Source organism: Sesamum indicum, linkage group LG2, assembly GCF_026168435.1.
Source record: "Sesamum indicum cultivar Baizhima isolate 11 linkage group LG2, ASM2616843v1, whole genome shotgun sequence".
Classification (NCBI taxonomy): Eukaryota; Viridiplantae; Streptophyta; class Magnoliopsida; order Lamiales; family Pedaliaceae; genus Sesamum; species Sesamum indicum.
The window spans coordinates 21,791,770-21,814,789 of NC_142658.1; the positions used below are offsets into that span (position 1 = coordinate 21,791,770).

Consider the following 23,020-nt stretch of genomic DNA (forward strand, 5'->3'; position numbering starts at 1 on the left):
TTACAATTAATCGTATTAAAATATAAGTCACTCAATTTTTTTTCTATATAATCCACGTGGCATGCATGCGTACGTAAAACATCTGTGTTTTGCATAAAGCAAATAATTTATAGTCAGTTTCCTACCTTTAACTTCTTGATATTTTATTTATACAAATTGGTATTCTGTAAAAATAGATTGCTTAAGCAATATTCTAACAGAATTTTACTGATATTTTGCATTTATTTTGCAATCAAATAAAAAATATAAAGAATTTGATCTCCCAGCACCGAGTTGGCATTACCAAATGGGAGAGAACGGATCGGATACCCGGCCCATGATATAACGTTGTCCGAAACCAAAGTTGCAGTAAATTCAGACCAAACTACCTTTCGGGTTATTGGGCCTTTTTTACAGTCAGCCTTTGTACCAACTGAAACGGGCTTCACTATTTTATTTTAATTTTATACTATGTTTTTCCCTAACTTTTTCTTCCGACTATATAATTTCTCAATATTCTTTTTCCTGGCTATTAAATATATTAGTGAATAATCTGATTAACCAAGATGAAAGGTTCATCCTAAAACATCATAGCAATGGCTTAGTGGTTAAAATCACTAATTATTTTATTTAAATATCGTGAGTTCGAAGGCGAAGAACTCATCATCTTACCGGTTGCTGGTACTAATTTATAATATAGAAATTGATTTTAAGAGTGTTCATAGAAATAGGATGATTGAATTAGACAAATTATATCTTCAAAAATTATACTTCGAATCAAGTTGGATCGAACTAATTAATTATAGAATATATATAATATACTTGCTATATAATTGATCATTTTTTCGAAATTGTATATTAATCACATAATAAATATATTGTATTTGTCATATAAATGATTTAGATTTTAACCGAACCTCATATGGGTTAAAATTTTCCTATATGTCTTAGAGAAGCTTATTCTTGGAATTTAGATTTAGGATTGTGTTAACTTCTTATAACCCTATCTGGAAAATGATTTTCTCCATCATTCAAATCCTGCCCTTCAGTTTTTGAATCATATGCAACAAACTAGTGATAGTGGGATGTTGGTTTTATGAGCATATAATCAACAGGTACAACACAAATTTTAAAATATATCGATGTAAATATTTAAGAATGTATATAATTGATAGTACAAAATTTGGTGATGTGGTATCACAAACGTCAGTCCTAGAGAGGAGTGATTTTATTTTTTTTTTATATTAGTATAGAAAGGGTAAAAAATTAATTAACGTTGGAGTTGAGGGCAGAAAAGATAGGTGAGGGGGCCGGGTTGGACGTGGAGGGCGTTCATGGTTTGGGGTACAGATTCACGTAACATGCAACTCTGCAGTTTGTATTGCAACTACAAATTTGGACAAGCAAGATCAACAGTTGTAGCAAAGCAACTCTGAGAAATTAACAAACTTCTGAGGTTGCCTTTTCATCTCCATCCTCTGAATTTAATATCTGAGTGCGTGCGGGCGTGTCTCAAGAAGAATTGAATGGAATACGACAGCGTTCATTGTACATATATATATATAGAGAGAGGTAAGAAGTAGTTTGACTAAGGATTTACGTACATGTTCTTGTTGCCATTGTTGGGATGCATTACATGAATGATGTGCATTTTATGGCGTGGGTGTACGCACGTAGGTGCATATGAGGATGACAATATTACTGAATTTGATGTACTTTTGAGGGACAAGAGTGTGTAGGGGCCGGCGGGGCGGGTTGCAAGTTTCTGAGACTCCACTGTAGCAGCGTCAGCAAAGACCAAACAAACTGGCTATGTATAAATTCATTTGAGGTTCAACCTTTTGTTGTCTGAGCAAGTTTGCCATTGTGGTGTCATGCAGTAGACACGAAAATGGTTGCAAAATTCTGAGGGGGGACTCATCAGACAAGAGAAATTAATTAGTTCAGAGTTCCCAGGATGTACATATATATAGATATGCACCCTGATTCTCGGACAAATTAAAATCCACCTACTATTTATACACTTGAATGAACTTTCATTACAGTTTAATTACTAAATATTTGCTTGATGAAGACATGTATACATTGCAACTCATGTAGCTATTGAAAGTTGAAAATTAGTTGCAATTGATCTAATTAAGATGTAAGGACGTGGACCAAGACTCAATCGATTATATAGTGATGTGGGGATATCTTATGAAGGTCTCTTACCATATTTTTGGTAAAATATAATTGATTTTCGGATTTAAGTTTAATTATATTTTATTACTTCAAGGTTTTTATAAGGTTTAAATGCATTTTTGGTGCCGTAACTTATTAGGTCATATCGTCTTTTTGTCGTTTAACTTTATACAATAGCATTTTGGTTCTCCATCACACTTTATGCCAGTGGAGGTAAATTCTGGTAAAAAAAAAAATTAAAATCATGAAAATTATAAGGCTAAAAATAAATTAAATACAATTTACTCCATGTGATATACAAATGCGCAAAACAAAACCCATGTGAATAGGATGATATTTTGCTTCATCCTCGAAAATACGAAGGGGATAATTTGCTGAGGATTTTTTTTTTTCAAGGGGGTGTTTTGCACATATTTCTCTGATAACATGAGGGTAAATTTGCATTTTTTCCATTATATATATATATGAACAAAATAAGATTTTACAAATTTAAATAAAAAATATTACAATCTTTAAAGTGAAATTTATCTTCTGATTCTTTATTTTGACTGTTGATCTAAGGGCTTGAAACTTGTTTTTGAATCAAATTAGTTCCCCCCCCCACCCCCCGATTTTTTCGAGCAAACTATTTATCACTTTGAAATATGATATTAATGCTTGTAACTTTGATGCCAAGAAAATGTAAAACCTTTGTGGTTACAAATTTAGTCATGGAGACTTATTTTGGACTTAAATCCTTAGGGTTTGTTGCATGTATATATTTGGTGACTTGTGTGTTTTGTGTATGTCATCGTTGTATCGTGGATGAAGCCTCTTTTTTTAAGCATGAGTAGTTTATGATTTGTAGCTTGGCCTCAATCTTAATTATTGGATTTCAGCACTATGTGTTTTGATACAAATTTATTGGCAAGGGGTTATATTTGAACATGTTTTGACCAATTGCCCAATCAAAAATAAAATAATATATAATGTCATTTTTTTAACATCTTGACACAACTATTCCTCTTTTTTTTTTTTTTAATTTTTTTCTTGCGTATAGGGGAATACTCATAAAAAAGGAAGCACATTAAACAGAAGGGGAACGAGTAAACAAAGGAAAAATATATATATTCAGACAGGGTACTTAAATATTGCTGCACAACACTCATACAATAAAACTAGCTTCAAACTTTTACCCATATGAAATGCATGCCAATGCTATATCTTTATATAGACAGACCACAATAGACAATGAATTTGGTACATCATTAATGGGGGCATAAATTAAAAGTTGTACATCACAAGATATCTACAAGCAATCGAAATAAATCCGAAATTTTTTATTCAAATTATTAAAAAAACATACATAGCAACTGTAATTACAATTTTGGAGATGTGATTATTCACTTTTCATGAATTCATACACCAACTTACGAGATGACTATGGTGAAATTATATTTAATTTTAATCTCATAGGATAGGGGTTTAATATTTTTAGTCTTCTATTTTATAAAATTTTCAAAATATTTTTAGAATTGCTTTATAGAATTTTAAAGATTATCTCAAAATTGAAAAAACTCGACACATTTTAATCCCGTAAATCCCCTAGAGCATAGGACTAAATGTGTCATATGTTCTTAATTTTGGGACTATTTTGAAAATTTTGCAAAACAGGGGACTAAAAATGTTGATCACCCCTATTCTATGGAACTAAAATATAATTTTGCCTCATAATCAGTAATTGATTCAGATATAATCAAATTCAATCTGCTCTAATTAAAAAGTTCACCGCATTATGAGAACACTTCCAGAATCAGCTAATTAATTGGTTCATTAACTAAGAACTAAACATGATGAGAATACTAGATTTAATACTTCCTCGACACTTACTTGTTACAACCGTTGCATGCACACTAGGAAATTACACTCCAATGAGTTCACACTTCACACCATGATGACAACATGCCTAAAAATTAGACAAATGTTAATGTTTACTTAGCTAGCTAGGAATTAATACGCAATCACACCAACTTATGGATACAAACTGACTCCATCTGCAAGTTCACGAGACAAGCGCGTGTATCAGATAAGTGTGCTGGGTTACTATCCGTTTTACTATTAGATTTCCATTTAGGACAACATGGGTACTAGAATCCATAATGTCTCTCTAGTAATAAATCTTATCCTCCTCAACAACTCCCCAACATACATCATCGGCTGTAGAAATGCTGCTAGGCTGAAGATCCGTTAAGTCCTCCATGAAGCTTGGAAAAGATAAGGAATCAGCAACATAAGTAGGATGAAAAGGGTCGATTCTGGCATCATTTGAATACTCTGAATTCTCCATCATGCCCTTGACCACATGCTGATGATCATCATAAAATAAGTTGTTGTTAGGTTTTCCAGTTGTGCATGCACCCGAGGTTTCGATGCTGTTGATGTCTGTGATGGACAAGTTTCCATTACATAATCCCAGCGTTGGAATCGGGAGCGTGTTGTCTGAGGAGTTTAAAATAGGAATCGGAGGGAGAAGGCCGTTGAGTATGACGGTGGAGATGTCTTCCCCAGGATTAGTCCATGCCAAGACTTTGAATACGTCTAGACAGGGTTGGTCTGGAGGTGGTGGTGGTGGAGGAGTGGTGGAGGGTAATTGATAATAGTGATGAGGATTAAGCATGATGGGTTTGGTTTCATGGACGAGCCTGGCCTCGGCCTCAAGCCGAGCGCTCTCCCATTGAGCCAAGTGGCTAAGATTGGCAGAGTCCTTGGATTCGCCACAGGTGAGGGCAAGATTGTTAGGCCTGTGAGTCGTTGGATCAATTCCCATCTTAATCAGTCTCTTCTTCAAATGAGTGTTCCAGTAGTTCTTTATCTCATTATCAGTCCTCTTTGGCAAGTGAGATGCTATGGTCGACCATCTATCAAATAATTAATATACAAATCAAATTTAATTTTCAACTACTTATAATAAGTATTTAATTAACTACTAGAAATTAAACAAACCAAATTAATGTATAAAAACACCCACATGGATTCACTCATTGTATTGACGCTAGTCTTCAATTTCTTTGTTTTTATATAAAATTTTATTTATTATTCAACGCAATGAGTGAATCTATTCAGTGTGAGAAATAAAAAGATTTGTATATATATGTCAGCGAGAGAATTGAAAATAAATCACGTATAGAATTTACCTTTTGTCCTTGGTGTTTTTTATACACTTAATTAGTCTATACTTATAAGTATAGACTAATTAATTACTAGAAATTAAACAACCAAATTAGGGTACCAAAATTTGATGTTGATTAAGGCATATATATATATGATGATGATAATGATGATGATGATGTGATGGATGTATACACATGCATTATATATGGTGATGCAAGTGAAGATTTGGTAGCTAGGACAAAAGTTGGATGTTGGTACTAAGCATTTAATTCTCACATGGAATACCATTTACTATGTTGTACCTCAATACTGTAAAAATCTAGGAAGCTAGCTACGTACCTATACTAGCTAGACGGCTACCCTCTCAGAATAAATACGAAAACATAAAACCAAATATTATCCAACTGTTTTTGTCATCATATATATGTCTATATATATTTATATAAATTTTTTTATTTCAATCAATTTTTAATAAAATTAAATCAATTACAAAATAACTGTAGTATACTTATTATGCGATTAATCCCTTTTTTTAAATTACACCAATCACGTTATAAATATATTAAACGTGCTATATTAATTAATGGAGTCTTTCTTACCAAAATTGAACATTAACATTCATATATAGTAATTAATAGTGCTACGTACGAATATGATTAGAAGAATTTGGGGCTTATATTCCACAATTTATGCTTATTTTGAGCAGATAAAACAGTAAGAAGTACTTGCGGCCAAAAAAGTGATTAATTCTTTTTGTTTTAGCAAATAATTAGCAGAGTAATAATATAATAATTTATAAAGTACCTGTTTCCAAGGAGGGCATGAAGTTGTATGATGGTCTGCTCTTCTTGTAAGCTGATGTGTCCCCTCTTAATGTCAGGTCGTAAATAATTGGTCCACCTCAATCTACAGCTCTTCCCACATCTCTCAAGCCCTACACACACTCCATTCATATATAATAACCAATATTCATAATATTGAACTACGTTTATTGCATTTATATACGTATATGTATACATGCAGTTCCTGTACGCACATAATTGCATGCATGAAGTATGATTAATTCAGAGGGTATTTGCTTATTACATGCTGCAAAGCATTTGGATTGTTTCTTTCAGCAAACCACAAAAATACAATGTTAAGAGCTTATAAACTCGATCCGAAAATATTGACGAGTTACGTAAGTTTGATTTTCTTCAGAATTAATTATAAATATGTTATAAGATGTATGGACGTATAAAATCTTTAGCTGACGATGAAGACAACCTAATTGTCATTACCAGCTTTAGAAGGAAGGGCACGCCAGCTTCCATGGCCATGTTGCTGAATGTAATCCAATAGCTTTTCATCTTCCTCAGGTGACCATGGCCCTTTCTTCAGCCCCACCTTATCACAGCATGGCGACCTTCCCATTTTAAACCTACTTTCCCTACAAATTATTCTGGGGGAGGAGGGAGAGAGCTGGTGGGGTGTGTGTGAAAAAAGGCTGGGAGACACCACTCCTTTATATATAAATAAAAACCAATAGCACTTAATGATGCCTGTATACGAAATCATGAATTTGAATTTTACTGATGTGTGGGTACATATTGATCTATTTTAATAGTAATTGTTGACATAATATATCAGTAGTTGTCAAGTATAAATATTTGATATTAATAATTGAAATTTATGATTTATCATTAAATGATTCACCGTAAACCAATATATAATACCTTCTCCGCACCCATAAAGATACTTAATTTTCTTCTACCCTCTTTTTTTTTTAATTAAATGCTGCCATCTATTACTATAAATAACTCAATAGCAACCGATTTTTATTACTATATATATATCTACTATATTAAAAAGATATTGATTGGTCGGTCTTAGAAAATAATATTTTTTATTAAATTAATGTGCACTTGTACAATATGAATTTTTGAACTATTCAATGTGCCTTTACAATTATAAAAATTGTTTTCAATACATATAGATGCAATTTTCATAGTTGTAGAGGGACATAAAATAGCCTCAAAAAATTCATATTGTTTTAGTGGTGTGCTATTTTTTTCTAAAAAGGAAAATTTTTTTCATTATTTATATCGACCTTAATATTTTTGGCATATTTTATCTTTTTTTAATGACTAATGGGCCGGGGATTATTTTTGGAAGAAATTAGTCAAAATTTAATTTTTATGTTACGTATTTTAATAAAAGTGATATATACGTCACCTTTTATATTATGATGCGATTTGCAATTCAATTAGTATTCCGTTGAATAAGACATTATTCAAGACTTGTTTTTAAAAGACGTCTCACTAGGGTGAGGATGCCTTCCCAAATTTTTCATCTACAATTAATATAAAACACTTGTGTAGATCATCGTATTATAATATGGAAAGATTAATTGGGCAGCTAGAAGGTGGTTATTGATGAAATTGGAGAAGTGAAGGGAAGATTGGCGAGAGAAGGAAGTGAGACACTAAGAGAAGCGTCAATCAAGAACCACGACTTCAACTATCCATTATCTAAGCAGCAACAAGTCTGAGTGTGATGAGCAGAAACAGAGCAACCAACATCATCCTCCTTAGGTTGGGCTGTAGCAGCTCTTGAATGTTGAACAGTTATCAACGACTAGTTTTACTTACCCCCCAATAGAATGTTTAATTACGTATGGATTTATATATACGTATGGCTGACGCACTGTCATCCGGACAGCATTATGTACCGTTTCTGAAAAAAAAATTAATTTCTGAGAGCAGATTTGTCCAAATGTAATTAATTTACATATCATGTGCTGTATTTGTTTACATACCAAATATGAATTCATACTCTACTAAACATAATATTAGTATTAAAGTACTAAACAATAGTTTTAAAATTATTATTGAAAATATATATTAAGTGACAATAAGTTATTTTTTCTTAATTTGGGACAAGTAAAAATTGTGTATAAAATTTTCTCACTATATTGTCTTTATACAAAAACTTTTTCGCAACTAATTATTATTATCGACAAATTTTATTCAAATATTATCACTTAATTAACTTTTTGGCACCAATTTTTTTTAGTGTAGTTTCGCATGCGTGTCGAGAAAAGAATACTATGATTTTCAGGAAAAAATTATAATTTTAGCCCCACACTACAGAACGTTTTGCAATTTGTCTCATGCCTCTCAAATTAAACGGAAAATACATGTTTTTTTTTTATATTGTGTGACTAAAATTATAAGGTTTTCAATTTCTTAGGGTAAGCAAAGGGGATGGAGCCATCCTTTTGCCTTCTAATAGTAGTAATTTATGGAGCAATTAAGCTTATTTAGAATTCCTGTTATGTGTAGTTGTTCGTCAGCAGTGTCCCAACTTTATTATAATGCAACAGACCTAGCTAATTAATCGTTTGAGTACATAGTTTTATTTTGTTGCTTGTCTATTATACACATATATATATATGTATATCAATTTAGATCTAATTAAATTTTGAATTATTAATAGATCTAGACAACATTCTACGAATGAATGGGATTTGAATACTTACCAAAAAGTTCTCGACTAGTTAGGGAGCTGTTCGATTTTTGACAAACTCATTATGCCGTGTCTCTACGACGTACGTACTTCTTTTGAATGAAATTATGGAATGTTTGTCCTTGCTTTCTCATTTTTACAAAAATAAAACCTACCTTTATTTCTATTTGTAGTAAGAAAAATTTCTACTTTTTTTGTTTTTCCATGACATGTAAGACTTGGAATTAATGTCCTAAAATTGGCAATTAGGGTGAAAATGTTAAATAACTTATTGTGTGTTTGTTGCTACCAAGAAAGATATTATTACATATTTTTTTCTTACACATTCATAATCATCCCACTCGCAAATATTTCAAATTCACAATCAAGACCTCCAAGAAGAAATCTTGAACCCAAAATAATTGGACTGTTCTATAATTGATCCACGTTGTTGCAAAACTTATTATCTTAGAAAATGCAAATATTACGACGTACAAAATTGCAAAAACGTCCTTATTACGTGTGTGTAGTAGTAGTAGACACTATGATGGATTAATTCGAGGTAGACATGCATGGTGTGATAATTGAGCCCTAAGAGAAACAAGAAACAGGACAAGGCATTCATCCTATTACATTAATTAACAACATTTGTGTTAAATATGTTACAGGAAATTTGAAAATTATGATGACTTGGATATTTGCCGCCCATTCCCTTTGCATCATTTTTGTAAGTACACAAATAGCACATGAGAAAAAGACATGCACAACAAAAATACATAATTTTACCTCGTCTCTTGTCGATAGTATTTGTTCTATGCTAAATCAAACAGATGAACACGTGTCCATGTAAAATAAATTAAATAAAAGAAAATTTCTTTATTTCTTTATTACTGACTTATTACAGGTCAAATAATTCTTTTCGAACTAAACGACCTTTATAACGGTGAAGATATACCTCATCACATGCATTAATGCGTGAAGACATATGAGATAATTTAGTCATAAAAAATTTATTTGACTTACAATAACTCAGTAATAAGTTAATTTATGATCAAAATATAGATTTTTTTCTTTTTTTTATTAATATCGGCAATTTAGTTAATTTTTACTAATGTAGGGATGTATTTGTTAGAAGAAAGTAAACTTTAGGGATATTAGATGTGATTTTTCAAAGCATAAGAGATATGCATATAATTACACCAAATTCCAAGACAGAAGAGTGTGATTATTTCTATATATATATGTATATATATATATATATATGTTGTAAGATATGATACGCATAACATATCAGACCTGGCATGGTTATTATTTCCACGGAGCAATGAAAGCAACTTTGCGCAGCTTCATTAATCATTCCCCCACCCCAACAACGACCACTCTTCACCCATTAATTCTTCCTCCTTTTCGAGTCCTAATTCAAATAGCGAAATTGATAGTCCATGATATAAAATTATGAATTTAAACTTCACTAATATGTAAAATATTATTTTATTTTATAATAGTTGTCTTTTTACTTTAATAGTTATTGTTGATTATATATAATTATATGATTATTGATGATCAATATATAATTGTTATAGTTGTTAAATACAGATATTTAGTATTGATGATTGTACGTAATTGATTTACTCAAAAAATAATAATCCATCACTTTCAATTCAAATAATATCAATTATGTCATATTAATAATGAGATTTATTTTATATTGTATTGATCGATGTTGTATGATTTATACTATTTTGTAATTATACATCTGGTATATATAATAAAAAATATTTATTTCATCTACAAAGCAGGCAATACCTCTTCCAATATGCCTTTATATGCTCGTACAAAAATATATGATAATGAAGAAAATTATGTCGAAGTGATTTTTAAAATTATGCAATCAGGTAAAACGTAGTGTTTGGGTGAGCTTATAAGCTTTTTAAAATATTTTATAAGATGTTGTAAATTAATTCGTAATTTATTTTTTTTAAAATAATTTGTAAGATAAAAAAAGAGATATTAATGGCGTATAAACTCTTTATAAAAAATGCACGAGTTCTCCATATTTTTTTTCCCCTCAAAATTTTGACAAGTTTGTTCAATTTTATTTTTTTTTTAAAGTAATTTGCATCTTAATGAAATTTCAGATGTAGCCTTTTAATTTGGATCAGCTTCCAAGGTAGGGGCCCAATTTCCATGTCATCTCTGGTCCAGGTCCAACAAACAAATCTACTGGACTTTGTTGGATTGGCCCACACTTCTTGGTTTTGAGAGCCCGCATAATATGTACACTTTGCTAGATAATATAATACGAGTGTAACAAATTTTATATGCATGCATGATTTTTATAAATTATTTAAAATATATAATATTTTCATAAATTATATCATTTACTTTGTGTAGAATTAATAATTATCAAATATATGTATATATATATGTAGAAGATAATATATATAAGATAAAAATACATGAAGGAAAAGAACTATAAAAAGAATAATTATGGAAGACCACAAAAGAAGTTAAAACTAATAAATTAATTTAATTATTTCGAACACTAACAAGACACTTTTCAGTAATATATAGTATATATTAGCCTATATTAATGAGGTGACAGATTCTCTTGTATGAGAGTTTTTTTTTTCTCTTTTAAAAAGGTTCTCCTTTCTCTATCAAATTAGGGCTTTTCTCTTCAAATCTTTCTTTCTCTTTTGCTCCGTTTTGACAAAATCCAATAAGAAGGATGCTGGCCTCGTTATGCGCTCAATTGCTGTCGTTTGGGGCTTATGATAAAAATCTCTTGGTGTTAGATCCAGTGGATTCGACTGAGGACCCCAATCTAGTTGTGTTGTGAAATGTGGCCCAAAGATCCCATTAAAAGGCCCAGAACTCGACCCACTGGACGGCCCACTTACCCACCTTGACCCAACCCAGTTCAGATTCATACAAAATTTCAGAATTCTCACGCCTCTTTTCTCTCTTATCTCTGCACAAATCTCCATCTCTCTCTCTAGTTCCCTTGTTGCTTAAATCTCTGAGATTTGAGTACCGGTAAACATGGAGACTTACCATCCTTTCCTCTATAAAAGGACTTGACCCCTTTCGGCTGAAATAGAGAATACATATTCTTGCTCCTCCTTAGCAAAACAGCTTTGTGCGAAACTTTCTTTTTGGTGTTAGTGACCGTGAGTTAGTGTGTTCTTAGTGATCGGAACCTTGGTGGTATTCTTTCTTGGGTGGAGCAACCGTGGGTCGTGGTGATCGCAAAAATCGGTGCTTAGTGACCGAGTTATACTGGATCTGGCAAATCTGAGCCTATCTTCAATATATATTGAGTTTGTTTGATTTCTGATTTTTCCATTATATTTATTCTTTGTTATATTTGTAATAAGTAATTGTATCTAAGGAGTTTTATACTCCGCGCCGCAGTAATAGTGGAATAGGGTTCTCTGATATATGAGGTTCCCACCCAACAGTGGTATTAGAGCCATGGTTGATCTGATCTTGAAGACACACGATAACATCTAACCATCTTTTATTTTTCGCGATTAGCAATTTTTTGTGAATTTTTTGGGGGTGATTTCCTGCTGAAATTTTCTGTTGTTAGTATGACATTTTGCTGAGATTTATCGCTGAAATTTTCTGTCATTAGCATGACACTTTGCTGAAAATTTGGTACTGAAAATTGTTGTTGGCCCATTTTCCGATCTCCCCATCAAAACACTCACTTGGCCGAACCTTTGAGGTTGCGGGTATGTAGTTGAGCTTAACCGGGATCCTTCTTAATTTTTATGATTTATTTGTGATTGTCATCTTATTTTCCTAATATGTTTGGATATAACATGCAACTTTTTGATGGGAAGTCCGATTTTAATATTTGGCAGCAAAAGATGAAATGAATTCTAATTCAACAAAAAGTTTTTAAAGCAATTGATGGGGAATATGCCGAAAGTGTGTTTGATGAAAAAAAACTTGAAACTGATGAGTTTGCTTATTTTTCAATAATTTTAAACCTTTCTGACACTGTTTTGAAAAAAGTCAGAAAACAAAATTCTGCGAAAGAATTATGGGAAAAGTTAGAAGAGCTTTATACTGAAACTTCCCTACCAAGTAAACTGTACTTACTTGAAAAGTTTTTTAGATACAAACTTGATTTGTCTAAAACCATTGATGAAAATTTGGATGATTTCACTAAACTGGTTCAAGACATAAAGTCGACTGGTGATAAAAATATTAATGAATATTCTCCTAGTGTGCTTTTGACTGCAATTCCTGATGATTATAGCAATGTCAAAGCTGCCATCAAATACGGTAGAGATAATATTAGTCTTGGTACCGTTGTCAACGGTTTAAAAAGTAAAGAAATTGATTTAAAAACTAAAAAGCCGTATACGGAACAAAACGTCGTAAATTTTGTTTAAGGAAAATCAAGGTATAGAAATTCCTTTCATAAAAGACATAGCAAAGAAAGGAATAAAAAACACAATAGTTCCGAGTCCAGTAATAACGAAGAAGAAGCTAGGGAAGAAAGAAATAGGAGATGCTACAATTATGGAAAAAATGGTTATTTTATAAAAGATTGTAAAAGACCAAAACGGTTTAATAACAATAAGAAAGAAACAAACTTAGTGATTGAAGAAGAAGAATTAACAGTTTATTGATTTTGTATCAATTCATAATTCTTGTGATTGCTTTATGCAATGTTCCCTTGTGAATATGGTAAGACTTTGTGTCTTGAGCTTAAATGACTAAGTGTTTTAAAAATTAAGCCTATGTGAATGTTCAATTTTGCCTATGTGGCTATGTGATTGTGCCTTAGTGGTCGTATGTCAATGCCTAAGTGGCTCGTTGAGTTCTTTGTGTGCCTTGGTGGCGTGAATTTGCCTAAGTAGCTGATTGAGCCTTAGTGGCTGTTTGATTTTGCCTTGGTGGCTACGGGTTTATAGCGTCGCTATTTGCTTGGTGATTCCTGTGTGCAATAGTTAATTATGCTGTGTGCTATGCTCTGTGCTTTAGATATCCTGTTACTAACATTTTATTTTGCAGGTACACTGGAGGGGGCTCCTAGGCAATGATGAGAAAATCAGATCCAGTGTAACGCTCTGGACCCTACTCTTTTTAATAAGGACTTGGTCCAAGGGGGAGCATGTTGTGAATAATGGCCCAAAGATCCTATTAAAAGGCCCAGAACTTGACCCACTGGACGGCCCACCTACCCACCTTGACCCGACCCGGTTCGGATTCATACAAAATTTCAGAATTCTCACGTCTCTTTTCTCTCTTATCTCTGCACAAATATCCATCTCTCTCTCTAGTTCCCTTGTTGCTTAAATATCTGAGATTTGAGTACTGGTAAGCATAGAGACTTACCATCATTTCCTCTATAAAAGGAGTTGACCCCTTTTGGTTGAAATAGAGAATACATATTCTTGCTTCTCCTTAGCAAAACAGCTTTGTGCAAAACCTTCTCTTTGGTCTTAGTGACCGTGAGTTAGTGTGTTCTTAGTAATCGGAACCTTGGTGGTATCCTTTCTTGGGTGGAGCAACCGTGGGTCGTGGTGATCGTAAAAATCGGTGCTTAGTGACCGAGTTCTACTGGATCTGGTAGATCTGAGCCTATCTTCAATATATATTAAGTTTGGTTGATTTCTGATTTTTTCATTATATTTATTCTTTGTGATATTTGTAATAAGTAATTGTATCTAAGGAGTTTTGTACTCCGCGCTGCAGTAATAGTGGAATAGGGTTCTCTGATACATGAGGTTCTCACCCAACAGTGGTATCAGAGCCACGGTTGATCTGATCTTGAAGACACACGGTAACATCTAACCATCTTTTGTTTTTCGTGATTAGCAATTTTCTGTGAATTTTTGTGGGGGAGATTTCCTGCTGAAATTTTCTGTCGTTAGTGTGACATTTTGCTGAGATTAGTCGTTGAAATTTTCTGTCATTAGCATGTTAAATGGGAATGCGACTTATTGGAGATTTACAGGGTTATACGAGGAACCTGAGACTAGTAGACGGGATCTAACATGGCAGCTCTTATCTCGGCTTCATGGGCAATATCAGCGTGCCTCGTTCTGTACAGGCGATTTTAGTGAAATCTTAGATTAGAAGTACAGTGGACTTCAATGTTCGAATTGGCAAATCTGAAACTTCATAAACGCTTTGTTGAAGTGTGAACTTACCGACGTGGGGTATAAAGGGGCACCGTTCACATGGACTAATAGACAGCCGTCTCCAATACTATTTAGGAGCTCCTAGATCACGCTTGGGCAAATCTTGGTTGGTCCCGACTTTTCCCAAATGCCTCTGTATCCTACCTTCACATCAATTGCTCGGATCATAAGGCCCTCCTTATACAGCTTGAGGATAGACTAGAGACATCCCGTCGCATGGTCCGACCCTAGAGATTTGAAGTTGCTTCGTTGCAGTCCGTGCAATGCAAGAGAGTTGTTGCTGACAACTGGGCGATAGGGTTAGGCTCGGGGTGCACAAGTGGCATGGCTGAACAGATCAGTTATTCTCAGTACAACCTCAGTAGATGGAGTAAGACAATATTTCAAGCTGATAAGAGGCAAATTGAGTTTCTTGAAGCAAAATTGGAAGGGTTATTGGCAGGTTGTATTACCCCAGAGATTAGAATGGAGATTTCCTAAGTAAGAAAGGAGTTAGAAAGCATTGCCGCACATGGAAACAGTTTGGCAATAGAGGAGCACAAGCTTTTTGTATCGGCTGGCGAGTTGGCGGTTTCAAACAAATTTGATTTGGAGGATTAGGAGTTCCAAAAGGGAAGTGGGTAGAGTTTGAGGACGGCATCAAACAATGTATTGTTTCTCATTTTCAAATAACCATGGGTTGACCGGAAGAATTAGCCACAGAGAAAAACCAAACACTTTCCCCAAAATCTCAAACACGAACCCTAGCCCGTCTCACATTCAGACTTGATTTATAGAAAATTGGTGAAAATTTGTGAAAAAACTTCATAAACCAAGAAGGAAAAATAGTGATTAGTTGTTAAGGGCTCATTTGCAATGTCCTGACAGCCGGTAGAATTTATTAGGTATCTACCGCCAGATTACTGTGAGTTCCCCTTCTCAAATTTTTATGTGTAAAAATTATTGTATTGTGGTTTCAAATTGTAAAGTTATTGGATGTTGATATATATATATATATATGTGTGTGTGTGTGTGTAATACATATGAGGTTGTGCGTTGTTATTTGTATGTTCTTAAGCTTGAGCTTATTCTTCTCATGGATTTGAAGAGCTTGAGTTTTTTTTTTTAACTCAACCAGATTCTGTTACTTTATTCTCTTATGAAGTATGTGAAGAAAAAACTTATTTTCTTTTTTTGTAGTCTTTTCCCTCGAAAATTTCCCCCCTAAAATTTGATAGTCTCTGGCCAACTCTTCCAGTCAACCTATGGTTAAAATAACTCACACGTGCTCATTCCGTGAAGATCCGTGAAGAATTGGAAGGAAACTATTAATGCAACTAAAATTGCAAATTTTTTTATACTTGTGGGACTAAATGTGGTGATAGGTCAAACAATGGACCAAAATCGCAAAAAATGTAAGTTATAAGACCAACACTGCAATTTTTTCGATGTTAAATCTTATTTTTAAAATAATTTTGTAAAGTATTTATGCATGAAAATACAACTTATAAGATTAATAATGACAATCTGGTAATTAATATGAAACAAATTGAAGGATATTAGTAAAACCATAAAATAAATTTGAAATTTCCTACTTTTTACAAAGGAGTTTATAAACTTCTAACTTCTTATTTCTTATAACCTCGTTTTCTAAAATTTTATGAAACATTTTTAAAATTAGATAAGATATTTTAAAAAACTTATAAACTTACCAAAATAGCCTCTTAATATAGTCTAGAAAAATATTGGGAATTTTTAAAACAAGAATTTTTTCAAATATTGAGCTTAATTGTACGTACTTATTATATGATTGATTCAAAATCAGACCCATCATAAATGTAAGTTCTACTACACTGTGATTTCCTTAGATTCTACCACTGGAGATTCTAACACTTGCTCTAAAACACTGGAGATTCCATGGATGAACTCACCAAATGAAATAAATCGTTCCAGTAATTCTTATTGTCCTCGAACTCTTCATCATAACCACTTGTCGTTGTGTTGTCGTAGTCATCACCGTTGATGGATGCAAGGTCCATTGAGCCCATCACATTATAATCATATTCCATAGTGTACGCAGCATTGTTGTCATGAAGCAGCTGCACTGAATTCTCCATGTTACCCTTCACTTCGGTATAGCTGTTTTCTAGTCCCACCCCACATACACCGGAGTTAATCATTGATATGACGTCGTTTTCCACGAGTGAACAGCTCCCACGAGCTCCAACTGTAGGAACCGTAGAACTGTTAACGGAGAAGTTTAGTGTAGAGGTCGGCGACTCAAGGCATCCAGGTGAGCCGAAGAAGCCGTTGTGATTGGTGGTCGCTTGCCAGACCTTGAGTACGTCTAAACATCTTGGCAGTGCCGGCTGCGGCGGCAGAGGCGGCGGAGGTGGAGCGGTGATTTTCTGTAGGAGCTGAAGCTTGGACATACGTTTCGACTCACGAACGAGCCTGGCTTCGGCTTCAAGCCGAGCAGTTTCCCATTGAGCCATGTGGCTGACGACGGCGGCTTGTCTGGAGTGAGCTGACCCGCTGGGATTGTTTTTGGGTTTGTGGGTAACCGGGTCGATTCCCATTCGGATCAACCGTTTCTTGAGGCGGGTGTTCCAGTAGTTCTTGATCTCGTTGTCGGTTCTCTTTGGTAAATAAGTTGCTATTGCTGACCACCTAACACTATGTACACCAAATCAATATGTCTCGCCCCATGCATTAATAATAACTTTTCTTTAAATTAAAATAATAATAATGAGTTACGTTATCTTTCGACGTGTATGTATTAATTAGAATTAGAATAAAAAATCCAACCGAAACAAGTTTATTCCAATTAAATTAATTATTTTTTTTAAACTTTTACTATATAATTTATTTAAATATTCAAACAAACTCGAGAATTTCTCAGATCCAACATGAAAAATATGTATCATCACGTATCTTATTACCTGTTTCCTAGAAGTGCATGGAGTCTAATAATGGCCTTCTCCTCTTGGGAGCTGAACTTTCCTCTCTTAATATCAGGTCTTAGATAATTCGTCCATCTCAGTCTGCAGCTTTTCCCGCACCTTTGGAGACCTAAAATTTTAATTATGCATGAGACCAATGATTATTTTCTTACAAATTTAATGGATTGAAATTACAAAAAAGTGAAAAAAATATATACCAGCTTTGGCAGGCAAGGCGCGCCAGCTACCATGGCCATGTTCTTGAATATAAGCCAGTAGCTTCTGGTCTTCGTCTCGAGTCCATGGTCCTTTTTTGAGTTCGACCTTGTCGTGACCATTTGATCTTCCCATTTTAGGGTTATTACAGAAAGAAACAGGGCAACTCCAATCAAAAACTGTGGAATTTCTCGAATCCAGCAGTAGCTATATATATATATATATATATGGATGGATGGGAATACAGGATCTGCTCACACACAGGGAGTTTATTACCAGAATGTTGTGAAGTTGAACTGTTATGGGACTTGTAAAATATGTGACCATGCATATATAGAAACCCAAGAATTAAATATTACAGCTATATGTATGTATTTGTGGTTTAATTGTGGTGGGAACGCATAGATATAGAGGGTTATGATGAAAGGTACGTGCAACTTACTACACATAGATTTTATTGAATCATTACTGAGGATTGCATGCTTTGTTTCTGTGCAAGAAGAGGAGAATTCAAAGCAATCTTGAACTGCCTCGCATAATACTGTCGGAGACATTAATTTGCATAATACACTTGTGACGTCAGTATTACAGCACCCCTCCTATGTGGACTTAATTTGCAATGAGTATATGGGGGGATGGGGGTGGGGGGGGGGGGGCGGGTTGTGTCCTTCTTTATATTGAAAAATTAACTTGGGCGACATTAATTAAGAAACATGGTCCACTTTCAGATTTTGTAATGGGATTTCAGACAGTACTGTCCAAGTTTGGAGCTTGGGAGAATTGAAAGTGAGATGAGGTTAGATGAAGGTTGTAAATAAGTATTAACTATGATGTAATAACTAGTATTAATGGATATATATATATGTGTGTCATTATGAATTTGCACGTATCTGGTAAATTTCTTTGAATTTTTTGTATTTGAGGTCTGTTTGGGTGAATAAAATTTGTCAATATTGACTGTACTGCTAATATTATATATATATATATATATATATATCTAATTTCTCTTAATTAGTTGGAGTTTTTATTGAACTTAATGATTCGGGTCATTTTCTTTATCTCCAAACATAAAAGGTTCTTATCTATTGAGATAATTTATTCTTGGTTATTTAATTTCATTATTTAATATATAAAAGGAAACAAATTTACGTCTCAATTTCAACACCTAACACGACATATATATATATATATATATATAGGGTTATTATAAATATGGTCCTGCAAGTTAACGAACCTATGAGAAACATTTTGAAATTTAGTGAATATATTTTATTTTCAGAATCTTGAGACCTCATCATCAAAACCAGCTAGCTACATCAATGAACCTAAGAAATATTTTACAAAATAAATATTTATTTTATCTATGTTTTGATGTTAGAAACTCACAATCAGTATGTGCTCGAAGCCATCTAATTATTTATTGTTTAAGTTAATTTGAGGAGTATGTGATATATATCGTCTGGAATTTTATTAGGTTCCCCAAAATTAATCAACCTCTTCAAAGTTGCACTTCTAGTTACGACATCCCCTCCACAATTTCCTATTACACTCTTTCTTCTGGTCGTGTTGGGAAGAAAAGGGTAGCTTTGGACACCTATTTTCCTGTTTCTTACACACACACTATACATACATATGGCATCCATCTTTTCATACAGTTGCACAGCACTCAGAATTACCTTTTTTCTGCATTTGTAGTAATTCCAAGGACTTCAATGTCTCATTGTACGTACACCAGTACAAGCTAGAAATAACTAATAAGCACCACCCCCACCCCACCCCACCCCACCCCATCACCTATATATATATATATATATATATATTAAATGCAAAGAAAAAATCATTTTTTATGCAATTAGATAGAATATGATGATGATGAGCTCAAACTCAAAGGGGCAAATTCCTGTTTGAGGATATAAATAGCATCAACTACTCTTCAGGCACTGATCAGCTGCATTTCTGAAAAAACACAGAATAAAGTTGGCTGCACCACTCATCATGACCCCCTCCTAAACCCTATGCATTCAGTTTCTTAACGGTTCATCCAAATTATGGACTGCTTTGTAAGAAACAATTTATGTCTACCACCTTGTCCAAAATACACACACACACACATATATATATATATATATACATATATATATACACACACCCCCAACCCCACATAAAGAAATAATAAATATTAATGTAACACGGTTTCCATGCATCGGATCCCTAAATGTGAACAGCCCTAGCAGTTGAGACCCATTAATTACTATCAATTCTTGAGATTCAAATCATAAATTTGTTTGATATCATTACCCTCTCTCCTCTCCTCTCTTCCCTAATTATAAACTCTGACTATTGTAAATAATTTCAAACTGAAATGGGAATTCAAATAATTCTCTAATTAGAAAGATATTTCTATGTATATGATTGTGCCCAAATTTTTTAATGATAAATGGATGGTATGTTTTTAATTTAGAATGCCCAAAATAACATTTTATTTTCCCTAATTGAGTTTTAAAAAATTAAAATCAACAACCCTCTGATTTAAAATAACAATATAACATAACTAATTCTCAACTATTGAATAAAAAAAATAATCTAAAAATATAGAAAAGAACTCTTTCAGGAAAATTTGGATCTGATCATCAGCCTTTGCACCGAGTTAAAGAAAATCGTGGAAAAATCTTCTATATATCTCACTTTGATACTACATAAAAAAAAAAATTAAACTAATCAACAAGTAAAATCTTTATTGCTAATTTACAGTAATTAACAAAAAAATTATTTGCTAATAATTTTAGAAACAACTTATATAGATATATATTAAATAATATAAATTAATGATAAAAAAATATTTAATAATTAGCTCGACGTTAATATTTGTACTAATTTTTTCATAGTTATTCAGTCATTTTATTTAGTGAATATACAGTAAAAAGAAAAAGAAAGTAGAAATAATAATGTGTAGAGGAATTTAAGAAATTAAGAAGCATTATTGTGCTGCTGCACCAATTAAGACAGGGCTCACCATAATAATAATAATAATAATAATAATAATATGTATGTGTCGGATTACGTTTACATGACATATTATTACATTGCCACTATATATGTGGGGTTATTGAAGACAATAGATGCCATGCCTGATGCCCCCATCGGAAGCAGCCATTAATACTTAGCACAACAGCGCTGTCTCCCACAATTCGCTGTTGCGTCTGCAAAATTAAATCTACTGCTCTGCTTCCAATCAAGAGGGACGTGGTTGGTTAAAATACTTATTGTTAATTAAGAATAACATTATTTTTTTATATTTAATATTAACTGAATATAATTTAAATATATGTTAGTTTTTGTGAATAAATTAAGGAGTATACACGTGGGTTAGGTGGGATATGGATGATGTAAGTTTTGATATCTGCTTTTGTCATATCAAATGTTAAAAGCTACAATCATTTTTCTACCTTCCCTTCTGCAATAATTGCTGCTGCTGCAATAACTTTTGTGTCCAAATAAGAAAACAATTTAATATTTTTAGTTTTTTATCTTACAAAATTTTTGAAAATGATCTCAGTCATGACAAAACTTAATATATTTAATCTTTTAATTTATGAAATTCTGAAATAATATTAAAATTTTAAAAAACTCAATATATTTAATCTGATGTCCAAGCTTCCATCAAAGAATTAGAGAGCGTGAAATCTAACTAACGGCATTAATTTTTTACAAAATAACCATTATACACTTACTTAACATATATTATTTTTTATTTTAATGACCATTGAATCTATATTCATTATATCACAGTTGTTAGATCAAATAAATTATAATTTTAATCATTAGATCTTAAACTTATATAAAAAAATTAAGAGTTCAAATTTTATTAATGAAAAATATTATTTTAAAAAATAAAATTAATATGCGCCCCCCAATCGTCCCCCCCCCCCCCCCCGCCACCACTCTTCCCCGTAGAGTTGCCTCCAAGTCTGGACGACGTGATGTCTTCTAAATCAGGAAAGGGTCCGTCGCCCACAAATATGGGTGACACGGCGTTGCCCAGATCAAGAAAGAGCGTCGTCGCCCTCCTGTGACCTCCTTTGCTGTAGATTTTCTTTTTCTTTTTAATTTTTAATTACTAATTATATTTAATTAAAAATATATTTTAAATAATTAGAATAGTTATTGTACTTAAATATATTTAATTAATTCAAAACAATTATAGTTTTTAAATTTCAATTTTAAAAAAAATTATTTGAATTTAAATATAATTTAATATAATATTTAATATTAATTAAATTAAATATAATTTAATTTAAATTATAAAATTTTAAAAAAATATATAAGTTTTTATTTTTTTTAAGTAAATATAATAAAAAATTATGTTTTAGATAGATGAAAATATAAAAAAAAAATGACACAAAATAAGTAAAAATGTGCAAGTGAAATACATAAATACCATAACGGCATTTTAGTGAAAAATACCCAAAAAAGGGGGGTCAAAACAGTTAAAATAAATATTCTAAAACGCACAAGGAGCGCATGTAATGCACCAGGGTGTTTTTTACTAAATTTTACAAAATATAGGAGATTTTTAGCTTATTTCAAAAACATAAGGGAGTTTTTAGCTTTTTAAACAAAACACAGGAGGTGAAATGTATTTTAGCCAAATAAAATATATCACATTTTTTTAATGTAAAATTATTTTAAAATAAAAAATTGAAAATATTAAACATTTATCATACGAGAATAAAAATATAATTTTGCAAAGTTCTGCTATATATATATATATATTTATAGCCAGAGTGCGCACACTTATTTATGAGTGGCCTCATAAACCAATTAAAACCTTTCACTCACACACACCAAGCTAATTCAATTATGTCGGCCGCATTTAACCTAAACTACGACCATTTAAGATCATCCACCTAATCCTCTCTC

General features: G+C 32.6%; 2 protein-coding genes and 1 long non-coding RNA gene across 4 annotated transcripts; 1 reads left to right on the forward strand and 2 right to left on the reverse strand.

Moving 5' to 3' along the window:
• Window positions 1-4,046: 4,046 nt before the first annotated feature.
• LOC105156753 (transcription factor MYB16-like) lies at window positions 4,047-6,753 on the reverse strand. The gene is made up of 3 exons (XM_011072971.3): window positions 6,591-6,753; window positions 6,115-6,244; window positions 4,047-5,057 (listed from the first exon to the last, which is right to left on the reverse strand). Exons 1-3 carry the CDS (start codon window positions 6,721-6,723, stop codon window positions 4,307-4,309), a joined length of 1,014 nt encoding a protein of 337 aa, XP_011071273.1. The 5' UTR covers window positions 6,724-6,753; the 3' UTR covers window positions 4,047-4,306.
• Window positions 6,754-13,976: 7,223 nt separating this feature from the next.
• Window positions 13,977-16,102, forward strand: LOC148789274 (uncharacterized). Its single transcript, XR_016064027.1, has 2 exons — window positions 13,977-14,388; window positions 14,515-16,102. It is a non-coding gene; the product is annotated as an uncharacterized LOC148789274 (long non-coding RNA).
• Window positions 16,103-16,721: 619 nt separating this feature from the next.
• Window positions 16,722-18,388, reverse strand: LOC105156754 (transcription factor MYB16). 2 transcript variants are annotated; one of them, XM_011072972.3, is made up of 3 exons: window positions 18,103-18,388; window positions 17,885-18,014; window positions 16,722-17,612 (listed from the first exon to the last, which is right to left on the reverse strand). In XM_011072972.3, exons 1-3 carry the CDS (start codon window positions 18,233-18,235, stop codon window positions 16,841-16,843), a joined length of 1,035 nt encoding a protein of 344 aa, XP_011071274.1. In that variant the 5' UTR covers window positions 18,236-18,388; the 3' UTR covers window positions 16,722-16,840. The 2 variants fall into 2 exon arrangements, with proteins under 2 accessions (XP_011071274.1, XP_020547692.1); XM_020692033.2 differs by having other exon boundaries at window positions 16,722-17,618.
• Between the last annotated feature and the right edge of the window lie 4,632 nt (window positions 18,389-23,020).

What these genes read in the sequence shown, in the direction of transcription:
- LOC105156753 (XM_011072971.3), bottom strand. Translation starts at nt 6,723, where the DNA reads ATGGGAAGGTCGCCATGCTGTGATAAGGTGGGGCTGAAGAAAGGGCCA. An exon ending in TGCCCTTCCTTCTAAAGCTG is followed by an intron (nt 6,245 to 6,590) that starts GTAATGACAATT and finishes GAGTGTGTGTAG; the next exon opens with GGCTTGAGAGATGTGGGAAG. An exon ending in CATGCCCTCCTTGGAAACAG is followed by an intron (nt 5,058 to 6,114) that starts GTACTTTATAAA and finishes ATTATTTGATAG; the next exon opens with ATGGTCGACCATAGCATCTC.
- LOC105156754 (XM_020692033.2), bottom strand. Translation starts at nt 18,235, where the DNA reads ATGGGAAGATCAAATGGTCACGACAAGGTCGAACTCAAAAAAGGACCA. An exon ending in CGCCTTGCCTGCCAAAGCTG is followed by an intron (nt 18,015 to 18,102) that starts GTATATATTTTT and finishes TTAAAATTTTAG; the next exon opens with GTCTCCAAAGGTGCGGGAAA. An exon ending in CATGCACTTCTAGGAAACAG is followed by an intron (nt 17,619 to 17,884) that starts GTAATAAGATAC and finishes TGGTGTACATAG; the next exon opens with TGTTAGGTGGTCAGCAATAG.